The sequence below is a fragment of the Zootoca vivipara genome, chromosome 4 (genome assembly GCF_965207765.1).
Source record: "Zootoca vivipara chromosome 4, rZooViv2.hap1.1, whole genome shotgun sequence".
In the NCBI taxonomy this organism is placed as follows: Eukaryota; Metazoa; Chordata; class Lepidosauria; order Squamata; family Lacertidae; genus Zootoca; species Zootoca vivipara.
The window spans coordinates 66,505,229-66,530,056 of record NC_142587.1 but is presented as its reverse complement, the minus strand read 5'-3'; the positions used below and the strand labels follow the sequence as shown (position 1 = coordinate 66,530,056).

General features: G+C 41.2%; 1 protein-coding gene across 1 annotated transcript; it reads left to right on the top strand.

Annotated features, from left to right (window-relative positions):
* Positions 1-2,853: 2,853 nt before the first annotated feature.
* On the top strand, positions 2,854-22,398 carry LOC118085157 (suppressor of tumorigenicity 14 protein homolog). The gene is made up of 18 exons (XM_088668051.1): positions 2,854-2,934; positions 3,076-3,244; positions 4,085-4,209; positions 5,184-5,251; positions 6,575-6,771; positions 6,862-6,900; positions 9,701-9,917; positions 10,720-10,862; positions 11,670-11,767; positions 13,236-13,348; positions 14,534-14,667; positions 15,955-16,059; positions 16,644-16,757; positions 17,233-17,352; positions 19,085-19,268; positions 20,497-20,771; positions 21,269-21,405; positions 21,724-22,398. The coding sequence occupies exons 1-18, from the start codon at positions 2,854-2,856 to the stop codon at positions 21,880-21,882; spliced, it is 2,478 nt and encodes an 825-aa protein (XP_088524177.1). The 3' UTR covers positions 21,883-22,398.
* The last annotated feature ends 2,430 nt before the right edge of the window (positions 22,399-24,828 follow it).

Genomic DNA, 24,828 nt, shown 5'->3' with positions numbered 1-24,828 from the left:
ATTCCTCTCTCCAAACTTCTGTGTCTGGCTCTCAGGACTTGCTCCAGACCACACTTCTCCCCAGCGACACACCTCACCTGTTCTGCTACACAAGCTCCCCAGGTGTTTTTGCTGGGCTGGAATGTGTTCTTGAATTCTGATCATGCTTCCTGCTTGCCTGGACGGAGGATAGAGATGGTTATGTGTTGAAACTACCTTACTATACAAAGTTTGTTGTTGTTTAGTCGTTTAGTCGTGTCCGACTCTTCGTGACCCCATGGACCATAGCACGCCAGGCACTCCTGTCTTCCACTGCCTCCCGCAGTTTGGTCAAACTCATGTTCGTAGCTTCGAGAACACTGTCCAACCATCAAAGTTAGAATTTACAATTCTTGCTTCCCTCCCTGGTTTATACACCCACATGAAGGCAACTTCAAGGGATGACTTGTAGATGTGAAAGATTACTCCCAAGTTGAAACACATCATCTGATGTCTACCTCTTCAGTGGAAAGGCCTTCCGATTCAGGTGCCACCGACATAGTGCTGAGAAACCAAATAATAGTTCATACATAAGTGCAAGTCTAAAAGACTGTAATGAACGCTCTGCAAGCGATAGACATCAGTGGCAATTAAAAACTCGCTCATCTCATGATACGATTGGAGGCCAGAAGGCCAGGACTTCTTTTCCCCTAAAGCTTTTTAGTAACCATTCTGAGGGTTTATCCACACTTCTGCTTGCGCTACCACATTCCCCATGGAAAACCTGCTGTTCATCGCTGAATTGGAACAAACATCAATCGGGTTTTCTCTGGATTGATGTTCAGTATGATTTAGCACTGGGGAGTGGATTTTTCTGGGGGGAATCAGTGAGGCAAAGGCAAAACAGCTCAGATCCATGCCTAGAAAGCATGGGGCAAGCGGGAAACAGTTTGGACACGTGCTTTCTAGGCATGAAACAAGCAGAAGTGTGGATGAGCTGCGGTTTGGGATAAAGGAAATATCACTTCTGCAGAAAGTGACCTCAGCTCAGAGGGCTGCCAGGATTTGCAGACAACAAAGTGCTGCTGGGAAAGAAGAAAATAGAAGCATGCTTGGGGAAATACCAAGTTTTGCAGAAATACATAAAGGGGGGGCATAAAACACCAGCCAGCAAAAATCAAACAAATGGCCCAGCAATAACGGAGCATAGTCAATAGCCACATAATGTAGATAGTTACCGTAGTTGGAAAAGAAAATAGGGAGATGGGGAGTAGAGTACTTTGCTTGAAAGGAATTACTGGCTGGAGAATGCGCCAACACTTTGTTGCAGGTCCCACTTGCTGGCGTTTCTTTTATGCCGTTTTTTTGGACTAGTTACAGTGATTGGTGTTTATAGAATCTGAGCCATCCTGAGTCTCTAAAATAGGGCTGAGCAGAAGTATGACCACATGGATCCTAATATGTGGTTGTTTTACACATTTATGAACCACATTCCTGCTACAACAGGATACAAGACAAAGTAGACCTATTCGCCGGTGTAAAGTAAAATGAGTTAACTTGGGATACACACACATCATATGTTCACAGCACATGACTTCCCCCAAAGAATCTTGGGAGCTGTAGTTTGCGGTGGTTGCTGGGAACTGTAGCTGCATGAGGGGTAAACTACAAATCCCAGGAGAAGCAATATGCTTTAAACATGTTTCAAATTTATGGTGTGTATTACTACCCTTCACTGCCTTCAGGGGGAATGTCCTGGTATTAAACCAGGCATCCCCAAACTTCGGCCCTCCAGATGTTTTGGACTACAATTCCCATCTTCCCCGACCACTGGTCCTGTTAGCTAGGGATCATGGGAGTTGTAGGCCAAAACATCTGGAGGGCCGCAGTTTGGGGATGTTTGTATTAAACCGTCAAGAAAGGAACCGTTTTACTACCTCTCCTGCTTGAAAGTCCACAGCACAGTGAAGAATACCTACAAATGCCAGTAAAATGTTGTGATTCAGATTTTATCATACCATCAAAGCATGCTAGCATGCCAAAGAGGCACAGGGCAACTATGCTATATATTAGATGACCTTGGGCTTTAGTGTGTTCATCATAGGCTTTTAATTTAACTAAATTGTTGATAGATTTTCTTTTTCTTTTTTGGGTGGGGCGAGGGTAAGAATAGCATCATTTCAGAAGCCGTTTTAAAACAAAAACAACCTATATCATTTAAACACCCCTCCCACCAGTGCCATGTCCTGTAAACAAAGAAGCCAAGAAGTTCGACTTGAAAGAGTAAAGTGTGTGCAAGGTTTTCAGACTTTTAAATACGTCCCTCAACCGTAACCATACTGTAACAAAATCCCTCTGTGTTCTTAATTACTGTTCTTGGTTCACTTGGTTTTGTTGCAAGTATGTAAGCATTTTAAAAGGGTCAGTAAGTTCCTTTGATTTCACTCAGGCTTTTTCAGTCACTGTCAGAGTTGCTCATCACAGCCGATATTCTTTCCCCTTTCCCTTTGTTTTAAGAAATGCTTGGTGCACATGCTGTAAAGCGCTGCTATCTAAAACTGAGTTTTTGCATGAATAGCATTGGGGTTTGTCTCACTTGTCCATTTTCAAAGGAGATGCTATCTCAACCCAGATTCCTTTTGTGTAAACCTGATCTCATCTGCCCGGTTTGGAAAAGAAAGAGTTACAGCCTGGATGGCTTATTTTCCTTCCCACCTACTACCTGAACCACAGGTGCTCAGCCGGGAGGCTGTTTAGTTATATAGCAAAGGACAACCAAGGACAACAATAAGAGGGAAAGACATTGTTTTCCCCTGAGGTTCCTAATACAAAAGCCCAAGTTGCTTCCAGGATTTTGTTATGTAGAACGGCAGAACAAACCAGGGAAGCATCACCATGAGGTCTTTCCCATCCAGGCGCCTCTCTGTTATATACAGCATACCTACTCCTTGTGACTCACATTTTCTCTCTGGACTGGTAAGAAATTGCAATTCAGTTTCCTAACACGCTTGTAAGTTGCTCATGAATAATGCAGTGATTAATTCGCTTGTCAGCTGAGCAAAGGCAGAATCATTTCCCCCAATTTGCTTGCCGATTTCTTCCTTCTTTCTTGAACAGGGTCTGCCTTTTCACCACAGCCAGGCTTCACAAGAAGATATTGCGAGTCAAAAGCATTCTTTTGGCCAAAAAGTGCATTTTCATTTCTGGAAAAGATGTATTTTACAAATGTTACCTGTGATTTCTTTGACGGTCACTGTGATTCTGCTGGTGCTGTACTATACGTTATGTAAGTGTCACTATTTCAAGCTTTTAATTTCTATAAGCATTGCTTTTCAAGCAGGTTAATGTTAAAACTATTTTTAATGGGTTTTTATTTAGTTCCACGATGTCAATGATGTATCGTGTTTATGACAAATGTTCATAACCAACTAGTTTTGGCACACTATGAGAATCTTGTGTTTTTGGTGTTTTTGTCCTAAACTCATTAGATAGTACGGTAGTTCCAATCCAACAAAAAAGAGCCTATGTGCTGAAATAACTATTCTTCTTATTATTATTTGTACCCCATCTGGGGATTGCCCCAGCCACTCTGGGAGGCTTTCCTTTAACAGATCTGCTTTCCACTCTGTACTCAGGATCTATGGGTTGCAAATAATGCTAATCCTACACCATCTGCAAAGCCAAGTAATTTAAATGTTTTGCCCCTTGGGTATGAATTTAGATTGAACCTTTAAAAAAAAGTTAGAAAACATACAAATAAAAAGCAATAACATTTCAAAGTTAAACATTTGCAGTGTGTGTAAGAAAGTCCTACGTACACCGTTTCGATCACTTGAGAATATTATAAGCAGGCACTGACAAAAGTCAGAGTCATCTGATAGTTGAGTCTTCATTTGAATCCAGTGAAAGTGGATTTCCATTTGAATACTGAAGATCATCTGATGATATTTTTTGAATAAAACCTTGCAGTGGACTTTGATTTGATGTTGTGTATTAAAAGGAAGTGTCTTCCTATTACCGTAACATGGGAGTTAGTCTGATGCCTTTTTAAGCAACCTTCCCTCCCCTCCAAAGCAGGAATTAACCTGTTTTTGTTTTGCTAATATCTCCCCTCCCTTCTTTTCAGCTCCTGCATTCTCTTTCATCTACATTGGTGGAAGCCTAGAAATTCCTAACCTGACCTACACAAGTGACCTAATGCACCCCAAATCGCATACATTTATATTGCAGGCTGAAGCTGTCCAGAATTGTGTGAGTTTGCCTATAGAAAATATAAGGGACTACATTTTGGTTCAAATTTCATTCGATAGGTTTTGTACTCGGAATATGCTGCTGATGAAACTAGACCTGCTGAGGCACGGTTAAGGAACATGCGCCTATCTTTTTTGAGTTGCCTTAAAGGGAGGGTTGTGGTGGTACTTTTCACACCCACCCAAAAAGTGGTCAATTCATATTTTTGCTGTTGAACAAGCGTGCCACTTTGACGTTATGCTTCAGGAACTGAAATATCTTAAGCCTTCTAGAAAATAGAAAAACAAACACACTCTCTGGTTCCATTTCCTGTAAGCAGAGTTGTGTCTTCTTCTGCTTTACACAGTATATATTTCATATATATCCTCTGCCTACTCAGAAATAGGCCCCACTGAATTCAATACAACTTAGCCCCTAGTAAGTTTGTATACGATTGCTGCCTTAGTGCATTTCTTTGTGGAGATTTTCGGACAATTAGTTTATATTTAAAGCAACCCCCTTTTCAATTTCCCTCTTCCATCACAACAATACTTGCTTTCTTGCACTTCGCTCCCAAGTTTACTCTATTTGTGAGATCAATACACTTTTCTAGCTCCGTGCTAACAGAAGGCTTGAAAATACAAAGCATCTCTCTGTTAGCTTGCATTTCCCAACTGAATTCACCCGGTACCTCAAAGCTGCTTTGTGCATGGGTTGCATGAGTGGCCCATGACCTGATTAGAAGCCAGAAATGACAGAGATCTTAAATAGTCTAAATCCATACTGATTTTTGTCATTCAGTAACTGCTATTTCATGAAGAATCAGTATCATGCTACCTTGTAAAAATGAATTGACCAGTGCTGGCTACCAACTTACTTGTCCTAGACATAAAACAATGTCAAGAAAATGTTTTTGTTACTTGGGACACTTTAAAAAACTGTATATTTTACAGACTTGTTCTTTATATTTAGTTTTCTAATCGTTTAACTCTCAGTTTCCAGAATTGTATGGATCATCTGCCTTAGGGAATTATTACTTGACATCTGTTATTGCTGCTTTTAGGTAAGTACCAGAATTTCAAACCCCCCCTTTCTGACTGTAGGCATTTGATGTCTTCTCTATTCATGTTCTCAAGAATCAGAAGATAATAAAGTTAAGTGGAGGATCTCATTAGGAATTTAGTCTTATTCCAGTTCAGATTAGACTTTGGCTGGAATTCTAAATAAACTTCCCATTCCATCTAAGATGAATCACGAGCCTTTTTTGAAATAGTCTAAGCAGGGGAAGTGAATGTGAAGGTCAGTGGATGGTTAGCGCTGGTCTAAGACAATTTGCTGCCCGAGTCAAAGAACATATACAAAAGCAATGAAACTTAGTTCATTGCAGCTCATTTATGCCATTGCTGCATAAATGTTACAGACGCTTCAGGTTACAGACTCCTGCATAAATGTTACAGACATTGCTGCATAAATGTTACAGACGCTTCAGGTTACAGACTCCGCTAACCTGGAAGTAGTACCTTGGGTTAAGAACTTTGCCCCAGGATGAGAACAGAAATCACACGGCGGCGGCAGCGGGAGGCCCCATTAGCTAAAGTGGTACCTCAGGTTAAGAATGGTTTCGGGTTAAGAACGGACCTCCGGAACGAATTAAGTTTGTAACCAGAGGTACCACTGTATACCTTCTAAACACAATCAAAAGACATTTCCCACCTCAAAATGAATATTATGCCTCATGAGAGGAATGAGGCTGAGAGACGGTGACTTGGGCTGGGTAAACATTAGCAGCTTAAAATGAAGCTAGGTTGCTCTTTTTCTCTGTTTGGATCAAAGCTGTTTTTGTTTGTTTGTTTGTTTGTTTGAGGGGGGAGATGGATATCAGAGCGTAATATTTCAGAAGAAATGGCAGGATACCTAAGGATTGTGGCTAAATTGGTGTTTCTACCACTTCCCAAACCAATGGTGGGAGCACACTAGATGCAGAATAGACAGGAACGGGTCTGCAGCCATGTATAATGTCACATAAATCTTGTGCAACTGAGGTTAAATGTGAACCAAGGACTTCCCAGTTCACCAGCTCTTTGCAGATGTACATTGCCACATTGTTGGTGGCTGCATTTCACCCTTAGTTTATGGTGAAGTGCAGGATCTGAATAGTAAACAACCATCTTTACGTGAGCAGGAATCTCCCTAGGGAAAAAGAGGTCTTTGTGAGCACTGATTGATTGGTGCTTGTAGTTTGAATGTCTGACCCCATTTAACTCACAAACTTCTCCCTATGTGCTGCAAATCTGCCCTTATACCCTTGTGCACAGGCAGAAAGGAACAAGACATCCCTCTCCAAGCCAATGCTCTTCTTCAATCTTATTTTGTCATCTTCCTCCAGTGAAGGGAAGAGTGGCCTTCGAGCTTATTACTGGAGTACATTTTGGGCCCCACAAGATATGGTTCTTTCAATTCAAAATCTGTCTTCAACGAAGCAAAAGCAAATACTCAGTAAACGGGCACCTCCAACTGATAACAGCACGGCTGAAGTATATTCTTTGGAGGAGGATTTTGATGTTATTACCATGGAGCTCTTTGGTAACGTTATTTTTTAATATTCTTTAGAAGTTCCAATAATTCATAGGAATGCATATGCCACTAATTTTGAGGATTATTCATCATTTTTAGTTTCAGATTCTATGGACTATGATGTGACATTGAAAGCAGGTAAGAGCTATGTTTGTCCCCATTGTCCAATGGCACACCATTAGCAATCTTTCAAATGTTGCTCTAGCACAACTTTCTTTTGCATCATCAGTGCTTGCTCTTAAGTTGAACCTAAAGGATTCAGTGAGTAAGAGGAACATCTCCACTCAAGAGTCATGGAAATGAACAGGGTTGCTCAAGACCACCTTTGGACTCCTATGCAACTCATTTTCATTCCAAGGCTTCTTCTGCAGGAAAAAAAAGTATTGCACTCTGAGTCAATTGCAACCATTGTCTGTAAGGATGGATAGACCTATTCGTTTCAGCTCTCCACATTTCTGCAGCAATTTGCCACTTTCAAAAATCTTCACAAAATCTTGATGAAAATTCACCAGCCCTTTAGCATGACATGAATTTATCCTAATAAACACATTTTTGCATACAGTGTTAACTAATATACATATTTATGCAAGCAATTTCCCCTTACAAATTCTTTTTTGTATGTTATATTCACTAATACAGTAAAGATGTCCACTAATAAAGATGCTCTCCTAACAGATGCCAGAGAGAGAGAGAGAGAGAGAGAGAGAGAGAGAGAGAGAGAGAGAGAGAGAGAGAGAGAGAGAGAGAGAGAGAGAGAGAGAGTTCAGATGGAGAACTGGATTGCAAAATTTTGAAAAGTGAGAATGTTGAAGGATAGCTGTGTTTTGGTTCACCCTGCGGTTTGAGAAATGCAAATTATGTAGTTCCTTGTTAAAATGCAAACAAAATCAAATTTCTTCTGCATCCCTATTTTCAGCTTATAAATACGAATCCAGACTATTTAAGCATTTCCAAAGGGCCCTCTCCTAATCTTCTAAATCTGGGGCTGTAACCCATTCAAGGTTTCTCAGTAGATAGTGTTATAGCACTGGCAAACTAAAGTCTGTGTATGGATCCCTATGTTGCCAAAATAGCACCATACATGCATAAGAGGGAGGGATAATAATAATACAACAGGCGGAGGAGGGACATAAGGAGAACAAAACCCCAAAGAGCCCAATGAGTACTGAGCTGATTGACAGTTATGTGTACTTGTGACTGAAAACTGAGGAGAGGGGGAAATGGAATGGACTATGTTAGAAGAGGACATGGAGAGCTGGCTGGAGAGCTCCACACTGCAGCATTTTTCTTACAGGCCCCACTTGTCAGTTGCATAATTGGCCAATTTAAATCAATGTTGCACTCTCAAAAGGTGAGGTATGTTGAGTTATTTGCTTCTTTTATAAAGGCTGTTTAAGAACTTGCTAGATAATTCAACATGTGGAAGACAGTGGTGGTGGTGGCAGCAGTAGATTATCAGGAGTGCACCTGCTGGCCAGCTCCTGAATGAGGGCAACAAGACCAGTACTGTTCCCTCCATCCATGTATTGCTACCTGCACAGATGTCATCTGAGTAGGAGCTCTGGGCCAGAAGCCTTGATCTCTGCTCCAGCCCTTCACCAAAGATAAGAACAAAAATCTCCCTCTCTCTTTGGAATTGCTGCTGTGCCTTGAAGCATGCTGCTCAAAGATTATGGCATGATAACAGCAGATCAGTTCTGAGCTGGTTTGTCCCTACAATATGACTGTAATTAATGGGATGATATGTGAGAAGAACCGTAATTATTTAGTCCTGCTGGCTGGGCCACAATGTGGTCTTAACCTCTGGATAAAGTAAAAGGAAGACGACCAATATGCTGACATGGTTTATGGATCGGAGAAATTTTGAGCTGGCTTGGCTTAGTGGACTAACAGTTAAACTGTTGGCCTTGACATCTATAGACAAGTCAATCATGATTCCTCATCCGCACAATGGGTATGGTGAAGCTCATACTGAACTTAATGCCGGAAGAGTTATATACAGTGTAACCTCGGTTTATGAACACCTCGGTTTATGAATTTTCGGTTTATGAACGCCGCGGACCCATCTGGAACGGATTAATTCACTTTCCATTACTTTTAATGGGAAAGTTCGCTTCAGTTTATGAACGCTTCAGTTTATGAACAGACTTCCGGAACCAATTACACCCATGTTTCAGTTTATGAACGCTTCAGTTTAAGTACTTTGCGGACCCGTCTGGAACAGATTAATCCACTTTCCATTACTTTCAATGGAAAAGTTCACTTCAGTTTATGAACGGTTACTCCGCGGACCGTCTGGAACGGATTAATCCACTTTCCATTACTTTCAATGGGAAAGTTCGCTTCAGTTTATGAACGCTTCAGTTTATGAACAGACTTCCGGAACCAATTGTGTTCATAAACCGAGGTACCACTGTATTATACAAATGATGTTTATGGTATTTAGCTTAAGGCTACAGCTGTAGTCGGGAGTAAGCCCCATAAACCTTAGTAAGATTTCTGGACAATTGTGATTAAGATAGTGCTGTAAGAAAGAGGAATTGTCTCCAACTGTGTGCTCTACTAAAGCTGATGTGTTTCACCTGCTTTTTCCATTAGTTGATTCACTTAGAGCTGCTCTGCATTCAATTATCTAGTGAAAGGTGCTGGCTTAGTACACAGAAATTCAAGTCTTCTAGCCACTAATCAGGTGCCCAGTGTAGATCCTTTTTCATCTCCTTTGTGTCTCCGCCTTGTCCCAAAGGAGGACAACTTCATGGAGTGAGAGCATAGCACAGAGCTGTCTCATAACGTATTCAGTCCTTGTCTGATGGGATGGACAAGCCTGCCTTTTGTGGCATAGACATCTGGTCCCTGGGATCTGGGCTGACAGGGTCTGGATTCATTTCTTTGCTTTTCTGCTTTTCAGCCACTGATCTATTTTGGTTTTGTCTACCAGTGGCCTTTGACCTCTATGCAAAGCCTGGTAATAATAGGACCTTAACACTGATGAATCCTAAGAGATCTTTTTATCAGTGGAGGCTGCGAGTTCCATCGGACCATGTTGTGAGACTAGTGGTTGTTCCCTTGCATGGCGAGACTCCCGGGAGCTGTGCATCTCACAGGCTATCCGCGTATGACTTCCTTCTCCCTCTGCAAAACAAGATCATTACAAGGTAAGAGCATTTACAAAGTTTGCTCCATGATGTATTGAGGTTGAGGGTACGTTTTATCATATGTGGTGGACTTGTAAAAGGGTAAAATAGTATTGGGAAATGATATATAATGAATTGAAAAAAATGTTTAAAAGTACCTTTCAAAAAAAGAGAGTCCTTTTTGTTGGAGATAATTCAGAGGGGAATTCCCAGGTGTCAAAAAGGATTATTTATGTATGCTACTACTGCGGCCCATGTTTTGCTAGCCCAAAACTGGAAAATGAGTGAGGTCCCAACCAAAGAAGAATGCCAATTTAAACTGATGGAATACACACAACTTGCAGTTTTAACATATAGAATAAGAGAACAAGAAGAATGTTTAAAGAAGATTGGAAAATGTTTACTGAATACATGGGTGAAAACTGTGTTCATTTAAAAATGCTGGTAGCATTAAGATAAATCCAACAGTGTGAATACGTTTTTATGCATGTAGCAATGGATTACGGAATGGTTTAGTCTATGTAAAATATGCAGGGATGTACAGTATGTGAAATGAACCATGGAAAGAGAAGAAGGGAAGCCATTGGTTTAAGGTTGTTTAAATGAATATTTTGAAATGTAAATTATTAAAGTTAATAAGAATTATATATAAAAAATTAAAATAAAAAGTTTGCTCTATAGACACAAAGCAGTGCGCTCTCTCTCTCTTGTTACATGGGATAGAGCACCCTGTGCCCCAAGGCCCCTTGGGTGGTACGTGTAGCAGTGGTAGAGGCTTTCTGCTCTCCGAATCAGCTTTGTAATCTGCCTGGATGTATTTCAGATGGTGTGGGTCGTCTGGGGCCTGGACTTCCCCAGTTATACGTTTAACTTCATCGAGTAATGTCATGCTGGTCACATTCTCATTGGACCGAAGAAAAGAGAGCAATATATTGAATGCATATTTTCAAGCGGTTCCTAAAATTGGTATGTAGTTGCCAGATGCCAAGCATTGGTTTGTGAATTACTTTTGATGGCTCACATGTAGTTGTGATATATTTGAAATATTTATGTGGATTTGAAATGGGGAATAATGACTCGTGATTCAAGTGACTTGGGACAGTGGCTCTGTCAAGTTCACAATGGCATTGAGAAGAGCGAGCCAAGTGATGAAAGATGCTTTGGTGGGGATACTAATTCTGTCACCCTTCTAATTACAAAGGTATACAAATCTGTGCAAATTTTCCTCAAAGCGGATGGTGGCGAACTGAGCTGCCTCCACATATCATCACTATGAAAGCATATTCTCCGAGCAGCAAAACAACCAGCTTCTGAAAATCAGTGAAGCAGGTTCCAAATGCCATTTGTTGTATGATGCGTAGGGGAAAATAATTGAATCACTGTACTTTGTATGTGTTTTCCCTTGCACAATGAGAAAGGAAGAACCCCTTTGGCCTAGCAGAGTGGAGAGAGCTATTTCTATGCAGTTCTTTCTTTCCTGAGGGCAAAGCCAGATGTTCTATAAGCTCCACAACTGTGCACTAAATGCAGTTTTTTAAAAAATCAGATCGCCCACGCAGCACACCTGATCTATATTTTGACAATAATGTGTGTGTGAATTTAATCCTACCCGCCTATAATAATTCTTTTTTGCTCTACCACCTCATAACAGCTACTTGCATAGGGGAAAAACCCTCCAATTCACTTCAAGCAGAGCTTTCCCCCCATGTTCCATAACAACAAGAGATGAGCAGTTCTTCAGAATAATAATGTTATGTTTTATTCTCTCCTTAGTGTGCGGCGGTCGATACATCTCTTGGAATGGGACTATAATTTCTCCATACTACCCAAGTTACTATCCACCGAATATTGACTGCCACTGGATTATTAGAGTATGTACTCTTAGAAGGAACATAGAATCATAGAGTTGGAAGAGACCACAAGGGCCATCCAGTCCAACCCCCTGCCAAGCAGGAAACACCATCAAAGCATTCTTGACATATGCCTGTCAAGCCTCTGCTTGACAGGGAACTTTTTAATGAAGATCTTTTAAAAACTTGATTCCCCCCCCCAAAAAAAAGCTCTTCTAAAACAAGGAGTCTAGGGAAAACAGAAGGAAGTAAGAATTTTAAATGACATGACAGATCTTACAGACATGTGATTATCATTTGTGTGGCGAGGAGAAATAGGCATTATATCAGCCTAACATGGATTTTGGATTGTTATAACATTGTGTCCTAATCTTCCTCGAAGAGACCAGGGTAGCATTCATGATCCTACTGCATTCCCTATTTCAGTCAATTCACATCTTGCACACATGTAACATTTGTGATCACAGCTTTACGCGCTTGGCAGCTGTCCAGCTGCAACTGGACAAATGAAACACATGCGAGGTGGAGATCTTAAAAGCTCTCAGACTTTCTTACCAGGCTCGGCTCAGAGAATGTCTCACACAGGTTCTGGAGGCCCTTGTGGGATCTCTCTGGGCCACCTGAGATATCACTACATTTTGCAAAGGCCTCCAGAACCCATGTAAGATTTCCCCAGAGCCTGGTAAGCAAGGCAAAGAGCTTAAAAATACCATATTGGCCTGAATATAAGCCTCACTTCGCCCCCAAATTCTGACCATGAAAAGTTAAAGTGTAGTTTATATTCGCAATCTTACGGTATGCAGCCAGGAGCGTGGCAAAGCGGCACCCGCCCCTTGTGTAGTCGGCCATCCTCTCCCCCAAGGCTGGGAAGGGAGAGAGCGAGGAAGGGAAAGGCCGGCAGCAATGCAGCGCAGCCCCCCCCCCCAGTATACAGCCAGGAGCAGTGAGGAATGGAGCAGCTTATATTCAGGTATTTTTTTCTCTCTCCCCCCCCCTCCAATTTTAAAGGTGCAGTTTATATTCGGGCCAATACGGTACTTTCCGCAGTGGGAAAATCGGGGCACATAAACACCTTGCAATCTCATGCTCATTCAAAGAAGGGGGTCTGTTTCCCTTATTATCCAGCCTATGCTCAGTTGTGGGGGGGGGGGAGTTTAGTCCCAGGTATGTGTGTACTAGACCCCATTCTATAATCTAGGGTGGGGAACCTGTGGTCCCCTGGATGTTGGTAAACTTCAATTTCCATCAGTCCCAGCCAACTTGAGCCTTAGGAATGATGGGAACTGTAGTCCAACAATATCTGGATGGCCACACAAGTTTCCCATACCTTCTATGCTCACTCCCCTGGGTGTACCACTGAACTTGGTAGGACTTATATCTCAGTAGACCGGACAGGATCGCACTGTTCATGTGTTTAGGACCAATACACAGGTTGTTTTTAAGTATAAAAAGTATAATAAATGTTCTTCCCCATGCTTTTTCCTTTTAGGCACCGCTGCCTGGATATAGATTGCTGCTAAAAATTCTTGTAATACAAGTTCAGGAACCGTCCCCTGGATCCAATAGATGTGATAAAGACTGGTTGGAAATTGATGGAATCAGGTGAGTTACAACCTTTTCTGCTACTTTTCTGGAAACAACTATGTTGACATCCATAGGTGAAGAGTAGTTTATGGTTACAGATAATTTAAAAAGGAAAGGGTTGTAAGTAAAATTAGAATAATAAAATTTGAAAAACTGACCACATTTTGCCACATTGTAGGGTTGCCATATTTTGAAGAGCAAAAAAGAGGACAGTATGACGACTCTCATTTTAAATGTCCCTACTATATGTAGGCTATAGAAGCTGTGATATATTGCTGAGGGGGGTAGGAGAAGAGAAGACCACTCATTATGTCTATGTCACATCAAGCAAGTATAGGTGGATACATTTTGGCAAATTAAAAAAAATCTACCCGGACAGAAATTATACCTCTGAAAAAGAGGGTGTGTCTTGGAAAAGTAGGAAACATGGCACCCTACCACAATGGGACCAAATTTCAGCTGACTCTGAGTGGTTTAACAGCCACCCCCTCTTCCTTCTGAATAATGGAGCTCTGTGAAGGGAACAGGGGTCCCCTAACAACTCTCAGCACCCTTAACAAAGTACAGTTCCTAAAATACTTTGGGGAAAGCCATGACTGTTAAAAGTGGCATGATACTACTTTAAATGTTTAACATGGATGAGTTTTTAATCTGGACTGGAATTCTGATAGTGACAGCTGTAACACAATCTGAGTCATGAGAAGTTGTCAAAATGACAAGTTATGATGAATGCAATAAAAGAGAACCAGTCCTGTGCTGCCTGCGATGGAAGCTGAGAGACCATAGGATGCTGTGGACACCCCTTTCCACAGAAAGCTCCACTGCTATTACTCTTGCACTGTTAGTGAGCTGAAGGCAGTGGGAAGAAAATGGGAGGCCTTGGGCCCAAAGACCTTCTGGTTTCTCCATCACCTTCCCACTGCCTCGCCAAACCAAGCAAAGCAAAGAACTATGCCAGCCCTGGTGGTGGGGTACTTATTTTCCCTTCCCTTGACCCTACTTCTACACCCTACTTCTAGAATCTCTCCATCACTATCTTATGGTTGCTGCACTTGGTTGCAATCCTGTACTTATTGACCTAGGAGTCCCATTGAATTCCATGAGGCTTACGTCTGAGTAAGCACTGTAAATACACTCTTTGGTTAGTTCTATTATAGTGGTGTATTATATATCTGTAATTTTGTTGTGTTTTATTCTTATCAGATATTGTAAACCTATTGGGGAAGGCAGCAGGGTCAAGGAATATGGCTATTCAGTGGCCATCCATTTCCATTCAGATGAACTGGTCACACACAGGGGTTTTTATATTGAATTCAGAGCTTTCAGCCACACAGACCGTAAGTGGACACATATGCCCTTGGTATTAATAGCATTATCATGGTAATTTACTGATAGAGCATGAGCACATTTCTTCTAGCTTGTCCCAAATGTGCCTCCTTCACACCTATGTCTATCCCTATTATGAAGCAGGAGGAGTCAGCAGATTTGAGGCTACAATTAAAAGTTCAACAAATGTTTGATTTTTCGGTTTGCTAGAAAAATGCTTACCCCTAATGATGGGTATACATGTGGGTTGAAGTCTTGTGAATAAACAAATAGTCAAAGCCATCCAAAGTCATCTAGTGAGCTTCATGGCTGTGTGAGGATTTGAACCCTGGTCGCCCAGGTCCTACAGGTCCAATACTCTAACCGCTATACCACACTGGATCTCAATGGGTTGGTAAATCTGTGGGTGATGGAGGACTGTTTGGCTGCTATAGAAAGATACGGGCAGTGTGATGAGTGACTTAAAAAGTCATTTATCTCCAAAGACTGTTATGTTCCTTGTGCTGACTCATATCCTTCAGGGAAGGATTAATAATAAATGCTTGGCCAGCCATACTAATAAGTTCAGTGGAGTGCTCTGCAGTCACCAACAAAGGTGGCTGAACTAAGGAGCTCACCAGCATTCATAACCTTTCTGTGACTCCATGTCAGTGGTCATGCCACAAAACGTTGTTTAGCTGGTACATATTTTAGGTGCAGAGACAAAGGTGGGACCCTCTGTAGCTAAGATCCTTGTGTCTTCTGCTTGGGTTAAGAGATGGATGGTGTCAGAGAAGTCTCACTTGGAGATGCGGGATTCCTTCCTGCATCTATCAATGTGTATGTCCTGTATCTAGTTGCAGCAGTGGAAATGGGATTCATTTAATCTGCCACCATCCCTGACCATTGGTGATGTTAGCTGGGCTTATGGGAACTGTAGTCCAACAATGGGCACCACACAATCCCTTGTCTCACATTCTGAGATACTGTAAGATCGCAGTTGCCTTGTTAGTGCTAAATGCTTCTGGTAGAGTGCTGCTATTGGCTGCAAAATTAGCCAGAACTTCTAGCCTCTGCTGAGTCTGTAGGAGCATGGTGGGAAGAGATGGGGTAAGTCTAAGGGTTATGTCCATTACCATTTGACTTTGGTCCTCTGGTACAAGGTTATAGCTATTCTAATATGTTTTCCCTTGTCACCAAAGTGGGTTTGGGAGAAATCTTCTCCTACTCAGCAGTCATAATCCAATACAGAATTTTACTCTGTGACTCAGTGTCATCATGATTATCTATGGTAGTCTGATATTTTTCAATTCTTTCAGCTTGTCCTAGGCAATTTAAATGTTCCGACAAAACATGTGTCTCTTTAAACAGTAGATGTGATGGGTGGAAAGACTGCGCCGATGGAAGTGATGAGGTAAACTGTGGTGAGTTCATCATGAGCTAATTAGAATATTGTAATTATAGTTTAAAGCATTGGCTGGAAAGAAAACAGCTTGCAGGGTTGGTTGGTTTTAAACTATCAAACAGTTTATAAATGTCATGGCATAAATAAATAAAATCAGAGCTATTAAGCATATAGAGCTTGAATATCATTACAGGTAATCAGACCCCTTCAGTAAACCATTCATTTATTAAAAATACCTTTCATTTTGTTTAGTGTTTTAACAGCTCAGTCAAGAATTGAGATTTGTTTCATATAAAGAACTTTGAATAACAAAATAAGCAGTGGTGATGCTGAAGAAAGTAAATTTTCCTGGTCTACTGCATTAGAAGACCATGTTTTACTGGGACATATTCTCATTTCATATTGGTCTAATAGTACTTCCTAGTTTTTAGTCCAGGGTTTGGACTTGTTTCAGGTGGGACTAGGTCCCTCTAACTGAATTGTTAGGTTGTCAACAATTCCCAGGGTTCATTTAAAAGAAGTAATGGCAGTGGGTATGCGCTCTCTGGGGACATCTGCTGTTGAATGAAATGCCACAGTCTTGGTGATAAAATTCTTCCCTAGGCTGTAATCCCGTGAAGTCTAATTGTGGCAATGGGAAGTGTAAACACCATTCCAGGCCTTGCAAAGGAGATGGCAGCTGTGAAAGTGAGAGTGATGAGGAGGAAGACAATTGCGGTAAGAACAACATAAACAAATTTTAGACTTGAGATGGGAATTACGAACATGCCAGCAACGTAGGGCATTCTTGCATCATATTCTCATGTGTTATGTTGATATGCACCATACTCTTATTTACTGCAGGAGCAGTTGGCAGGGAGGGATGCCGCCACACATCTGGTCTATCATAGTGGTCTCACTAGTGTTTACCGGAGGAAAAGGGGTAGGAGCAAGGGAGGGGTGATGCTGGTAGCTCAGGCACACTAGCAGAGCTAATCCAGTGCTCTCACTGGTGCATCTCTGTAGGTGTTGACCTCTCTGCTGCTGCATCCCTCCCTCTCTCAGTAAGCACTAAGAATGCCACTGATGGGATGCCAGGTATAGTGTATTGCCCCTTCCTGACAGCTCTTTCTGATTTATCTTATGCTTGCTTAATGCAATATGTCTAAAACATACATTACTATGTTTCTCATCTGTCACTATATTCTTTCAGCCTATAGAAGTTGTTCACAGCATGCATATAAATGTCTAAATGGAAAGTGTCCAATAAAGCAAAGCCCAGAATGTGATGGAATAAGAGATTGTGCAGATGGATCTGATGAAATGAATTGTGGTAAGTCAATGACGAGTGAACAACAAAGTGAGCTGAAATGCGTCTGTGTATTTCAGCAACTAGATCAGGACTGTGTACACACTAAAGTGCACATGGAGCTCCTAGGTACCCAATATCTAGGAATATGGTACTTTTTCATCATTGACACAGCTGCTATATTATCTCTTTGCTCCATGCTCTGTCCTGATGGCCCAGGCCTACATGGGAGCTCAAAATCTGTCCAGTACAGTAAGGAGAAGAGGTTCTCATATAGTAATTCCTAAGGGTTGTAGTTTAGTGGGATTGAGAAGAAGAAAGGGTGTCATTACTATGTCTTACTCCAGTTGCTATCAATCTCTTCTACAGGCCGAAAGCTTTACCACAACTTGTGTCCTGGTACTTCCCCACTTCTCCTCCCTGAGTCTCTAGCCATTGTACTGAGGTTCTCATCATACATAAAGGCCTTCCAACAGATATAGCCAACATAGTGCCTTCCAAATGTTCTTGGACTACATTTCCCATCAGCCCCAGCTAGCATAGTCAAATAACTTTATTTCAAATCAATTGAACAGGAAAACTTTATCTGAAATAAAAAACCAGTGCCTTGCTCCAATGATACATTGAAGGCACAGGAGAAATCCCCACATTGATGGGGAAAAGGAGCTCTACGAGTTGTCATAACATTTCTTGTCATTTAATTGGAAGGAGTAGCTCTATGTGTTCAAAGGGATGTGTTGACATGTCTGTTTTCTCTGCTGAAGTAAGAATTGGCAAAGTGTGAGAGCTTTGTGTCCACTGCAAGACACACATGGCTCTGAATTAGGGTTTATCCTTAAAGACCTACACTGGCTCCAAGTACATTTCCGAGCACAATTCAAAGTGTTGGTACTGACCTTTAAAGCCCTAAATGGCCTTGTCCCAGTATACCTGAAGGAGCATCTCCACCCCCATCATTCAGCCCAGACACTGAGGTCCAGTGCTGAGGGCCTTTTGGTGGTTCCCTCACTGCAAGAAGTGAGGTTACAGGGAACCAGGCAGAGGGCCTTCTCAGTAGTGGCGCCTGCCCTGTGGAATGCCCTCCCATCAGATGTCAATGAAATGAACAACTATCTGACTTTTAGAAGACATCAGAAGGCAGCCCTGTTTAGGGAAGTTTTTAATGACTGATGTTTTATTGTGTTTTTAATATTCTGTTTGGAGTTGCCCAGAGGGGCTAGGGACACCCAGCCAGATGGGCAAGGTATAAAGAAAAAATTAAAATTAAAATTTATAGGGCTAGTTCCTCAACAAGGAGTGGATAACCTCTGCCTCTCATCTTCCATTCTGTTCAATTCATTACATCCTAGTTCTGCCGCCCTGTGGCACCCCCTAGGCTCCGGGCGTAGTGTGACAAAATCAGTCATGCTGCCCTAAATCCACCTCTGCCCATCATCCTTGCCCATTGACCATGCTGGCTGGAACTGATAGGAGTAAGAAGTCAACATCTGGAAGGCTCGAGGAACCTAACCCTGTCATAAACCCTTTACATGAAAGATACATGTCCCAGGATCTTTAGTAGGCCTTTTTTCATGTAAGTGCAATTGCATTTCTACAGTCCAAATCTAAGCAGATTTACTTCAAAGAAAATCTATTTAAACTAAATGGGACTTGCGCCCTAGAAAGTCTGTTCAGGATTGCACTGCATGACTGGTAGAGTGTTTTGTTTTTACATACATAACCTCCATATGTATTTCGTGTTTTGTTTTGTTTTTAGCATGTGGAAGAAGTCAGGTAAAAAGGCCCAGGATTGTAGGCGGTGAAGATGCAAAGTATGGAAAGTGGCCTTGGCAAGCCAGCTTGCAGCTAAAAACATATGGCCATATATGTGGTGCATCTATTATTTCAAATAGTTGGCTGGTATCTGCTGCCCATTGCTTTCAGGACTCTGATTCTATAAGGTACGCATTATATAATGTGAAGCATTCATTACTGATAAGTAATCACTAGGGGTGTACAGTAACCACAAGATTTGCCTTCCATGTCTGTAGCACTTGGAGGCAGCCCAGTCTGTTTCAGATCCTCTCAGTGTTGTTCTGATTAGAATCATTATTTCCAGATTTAGTTTTTGCAATGTGCTCTAAGTGGGGCTACCCTTGAAGAGGGTTTGAAAATGGTGACCTGGTGCAGAATGCAGTAGCACAGTTGCTGGTGGTTGTTCATGGCTCGACACCATACCACTTAACCAGGCATCTCCAAACTTCGCCCCTCCAGATGTTTTGGACTACAATTCCCATCATCCCTGACCACTGGTCCTGTTAGCTAGGGATCATGGGAGTTGTAGGCCAAAACATCTGGAGGGCTGCAGTTTGGGGACGCCTGCACTTAGCCATTCTAATTTAAGGAGGAATTACAGAAACCACCCCGGCTTCTTATTGGATCCTGGAATGTGCCCCCTTTTGGCAAGGTGTTTTGGCGCTTGTCAGCTGGCTCTTGCAAAAGCTTGGGACCAACAAACCCCCAAGCATTATAATTTGGATCACCTGGATGTTGGAGGCTATGCAACACCCATTTCATCAGTCTTGAAAGTGCCAATGCAGTATGGAGCCCAATTAAAGGTGGCAACACCGACATATACACAACTTGGGTCCCAAATATTTGAATGAGTGGCTTTTCTTGCACCAAGCTGCCTGGGTATTAAAATCAACAGGAGAGGCCATGTTGACAGTATCGCTGCCTTCCCTGGACTGAGAGATGAAGATACATAAGAGGGCCTTTTCTGTGGTGACCTAGGTTGTGGAATGACCCCCTCCCCAAAGGTGTATTTTGTGATAGCTTGAGGGTTTTTAAAAAAATGATTGATCAAGGTCTAGGCCTTGGGCTGAATGGAATCTTCCTTCCTGCTCAATTGTTGAACTGTGGTCCACTTTGGTTATTTTCTTAGTTTTGTTGTTTTATTTTATGATTTTATTAGAACTTGTATTTGGTTTGATTATGTGGAGTTTGGGGGGGGCATTGTGTGTGTTTGTTGTTTGTTTGTTTGTTAGTAACCTGCCTTTTGAACAATTTGGTGAAGGCTGAGCTATAAATACAAACAATAAAATGAATAAATTATGCAATTCCCATTCAAATGAATGAGACTCGTATAAGAAGAGCACATGGCAAACTGCACGCTTTGTTGTTTTTCAGATACTCTATAGCATCTGGCTGGACAGCATATATGGGTATAAAGGTCATTAACAGAAACCATGATAATCACGTAGCAATGAGATCGATCAAAAGGATTATTGTTCACCCACATTATGACCAATATATCTCAGACTATGACATTGCCCTGTTGGAAATGGAGTCACCAGTATTCTTCAATGAGCTGGTACAGCCCATATGTTTACCAAGCAGTCGTAGACTATTAATTTATGGAACTGTCTGCTATGTAACTGGCTGGGGAGCCGTAAAAGAAAATAGTATGTTCATTTCTGGATATGTTTCTTGCAAATGCCAAGCATCCTAATATATTGTACCTTTTTGTGGATTGTAAATGTGAGCCACTTTGGGATCCATTCTTGGCTAAAAAGTGAAGTGTAATGAATGTAATAAAATAAATAACATTAATAGAACTTAAGGTATACGGCCTAGCTCAATTGGATATCACTTGTGGCAATTCTAACTACATATCCTCAATGACAAATGATGGAACTCTTTAATTTCAGTTTATTCTTAGAGGATAGTAAATTTAAGAAGCCACTAGGAAGGTAATATGCTTAGATTTGGAAATGTTCAATTAGATTAACCTTTATTCAGTTTAATTCACCATGTGCTGTGCCAATCGTTTTTTATTCCGGGAACATATAGGCAAGGAAAAGTTAAAAGATCTAAGGCAGATCTTGATTATTATTTTTTCACCTATCACTTTGCAACCAGAACCATCATACTCACCCCATATAATGTTTTGTTGTTGTAGGTGAACTTGCAAAAACACTGCAAGAAGCGAAGGTGAAAATAATTGATCAGAGTGTTTGTAACAAGCTTTATGACGATCTGATTACTTCTCGGATGCTGTGTGCTGGGAACCTTAATGGTGGCATTGACGCATGTCAGGTAAAGTGGAAAATGATTGTGAAAAGTGACACTGATTTGTACACCAGTCCTTTCAAAATTATTTTTTTCAGGAATGTTTTCTTAGACAACTCTGGGTTGGATCCAGAGGCCCATTATCCAGAGGCATGTTATTCATGCTTTTATACTGTATTTTATGATGTTTTTATGTTGTATTAAGTGTTTTAAATTTGTTGTTAGCCGGCCTGAGCCCGGTTTCTGAACCAGGAAGGGCAGGGAATAAATAAAATTATTATTATTATTATTATTAGTTATGCAATGAAGCAAAAAGTGAGGCTTCTGTCCTATCCTACCTTTTAGGGTGACTCTGGAGGTCCGTTAGCCTGTTTAGGAAGAGGGAACAGATGGTACCTTACAGGCATTGTCAGCTGGGGTGAAGGATGTGGTCGGCGAAATCGCCCTGGCGTTTACACCAAGATCACAACCCTTTATGACTGGATCCGTCAATACACAAAATGACAGATGAGTTCTGGAGAAAGCCAAAAGTATGCACACATTCTTATTGATTAACCAAACAGGATTTATACTATGATAAAGGAGAAACATCACTGATAATTTTGTATGGACATATGGAATATATATAAAATTTAAGCAGACAAAAATCAATGAATGTTTCCCACTGCAAAGAGCAATATGAACACAACCACAAGGTTTATTTCACTGTCTTTGTTGATTTTCTTGGTGTTCCATCAACAGGTACATATGGGTAAATGGAGTAGCACATTTGATCAGTATCTGCCTGCAAGTATTTTGATGCATTTTCTGCTTTGCCTATACTTTGATCTTGCTTTTGATGATTTGCTGTTAAGAGCCATTCAGGCTTTCTTCTTCCTTGACAAAAAAAATTGTCCATTTCTGAGATGTATGAAAACCTTTGGAAGATACCAAATATACTGAAAATAAAGGATGCTTTAATTTTGGGGATGGGAGTTAGAGACTGATGAAGCTCCAATTTCCCTTCTCTGTCAGTTTCAAGAAGGTGGTTGTGTTGGTTGGCTGCAGCAAAAACATCAAAAGCTCTTACAACATTTTAAAGGCTAACAAGTATAAAGTTTCACAGACAATATCCCACTTCATCAGAGTTACAAGTCTATAGATACTAATTGTTGGAAGAAGAAGGGGATTATAAACAGTGAGGCCAAAGCTAAATGAAATGCAGTGATGAGTTATTTTAATAAGTTATCACTGTCTGTTCTTCCTATGTTTCATTTTCTTCTGATGTCACTGTGGGTATTACACCTGTAACCTAGGCTAACATACATAAGATACAGTGAAGAAGTGGGCTGTTACCCTACAAATGCTTATGCCATAGTAAAATGGTTGGTCTTCAAGGTGCCACAAGATTCTTCATTCTTTCAGAGTTCCTGTTTTATTTTGCTCTCCTCAGTGGACTTTTAAACTATTTATTCATCCACCCATCATCAACTCCTGGTAATATGAGTGTTAGCTTAGATAATGAATTGTATAGGACCTTTAGCTAACTGTGTAACAAGCTAAGCCAAAGAGAGTGTTCCATCAGATTGAATGAAAAGTCTGTTCATCATCCTTGTTTTGTCAAGTTCCTTATGTACAATCAAACTGTGTCCTTCCTGCTAGCATTAAGAGCCACTTTCATTTCACTGAGACTATTCACATTACACCTTGTATTTAAGCTCCCTGTTTTTAATTTTGTTTGTAAAGCACAGCTTCTGGCCTGGCAAATGTAATCTAAATCACCAGTAGCTCTTAGAATGCCAGTGATATGTTCCATGATTTGAAGGCATAGGAGGCGGCAACCTTGCTGAAGATAAGCAGGTCTGCATGTGGTCAGTTCCTGGAGAGGAAATGATCTAGGAGCCTTATACACAAAAACAAGGGAGATTGAGAAGCAAAGCAAGGGAAAATAAAAGCAAAAGGACTTCACCAGAGGACTATGGCTGTAAATGTTTATTTATAACCTGCCTTTCTTTCACCACAGAATGCAAAGCAATGTACACACACTAAAGAACATAAGAGCCTTGCTGGAGTAGGACAAAGGCCCATCTAGGCCAGCATCTGGTTCTCACAGTGGCCAAGTGGAGGACTGCGGGAAGCCTTGAAGCAGGATCTGAGTACAAGAGAACTCTCCTGCCTGGTGGTTTCCAGCAACTCATATTTAAAATTATACTGTGTCTATGGTGGAGGCAGAGAATAGCCACCATGGCTAGTAGTCCCATCCTTTCCTTTAATGGTGGGTAGTTCTTCAGGTTGTGTGTGCTTTGAATGATACTGAATATGCCAAGAGGCAACTGCCCACTCTTATACCTCAGTAACTTTGTGAACAGGGGTGGGTTTAAGACACGGAGTCTAGGGAGCACCGTAACTATGTTGGAGAGTAGAAGGTGAGAGGTGGGGTGGAGCAAATTTTGGCATTGCACAGGGAGCCGCTGAAATTTGAGACCCCCCAAGGTCTGCCACTGTTGGAAGACTACAGAAAGAGAAGATTGCCTCTTCTTTTGGATTTCAGACATAGAGGAACTTGTGGGATGTTGACATGGGCAGACATTCCTTAAAAAGGAGCATATTGCTGTGAATGGAATAGTGAAAGAAGAATACAGTGTATCAGATCAGTGACCAAACATATCTAAGATTATGACTCATGGTATCCTCCCAAATAAACATAAAGGATACCATGGACAAATTTGCATCAAGAGAAACCAAGATGTAATGTTCAGTTGATAGTGATGATTCAGAAGAAATTATATGACACCTTTCATTTCAAGAAGATATTCCCATGGCATTTACAAACAGCAAAATAATGAGTATAAATACAGCTAGTCAAGATTAAAAAACATAATAAAACAGCTTCATCAAAACATCCATTAATTAAAAAGTGCAGCAAACAAGCCACTTAAAACAGTGTAACAGTTACACTAGTTAAAAGAACAACCAAAAGAGGAGGTTTTATTTTGGAGATCAGGGGAATATTTGCTTAAGCAGGTGTGACTTTGAGAGTCAGTGGACTGGTAATATTTCAGCAGGAAGAGAAATCCACAACACTGTGGATTTCACTGTGTGAAAAAGCCCACTACCATGTTACCATAAGCCAAAAATCATTAGGTCATGCAAATATAATCGGGTTTCATTTGTTGATCTAAATGTCATTGCTGGTCTTTTGGGTAACCCTGTTGCAAAGTGGCTTTAGATACAAGTAACAGGATTTTTAAAGTGGTTTGGTTTTAATAGGCAGCCAATAGAGATCCTTCAGCAATGGTGTGTGGCATGCACTCAGTTAAAAAGCACCACCCAGGGGGCATTAATCTGCACCAGCCACAGTCTGCCCCAGGCTAAAGGGAAGCCCCACATAGAACACATTGCAACAGACTAAACATAAGGACACCAAGACATGTGCCACAGTGACTACATTATTCCTGACTGGGAAATGAC

Bases quoted from the DNA above. Each gene is read 5' to 3' on its own strand.
- LOC118085157 (XM_088668051.1), top strand. From the start codon at position 2,854: ATGAGGTCTTTCCCATCCAGGCGCCTCTCTGTTATATACAGCATACCT. The intron at 5,252-6,574 runs GTAAGTACCAGA...ATCTTCCTCCAG, and splicing joins TCTGTTATTGCTGCTTTTAG to TGAAGGGAAGAGTGGCCTTC. The intron at 21,406-21,723 runs GTAAAGTGGAAA...CCTACCTTTTAG, and splicing joins GTGGCATTGACGCATGTCAG to GGTGACTCTGGAGGTCCGTT.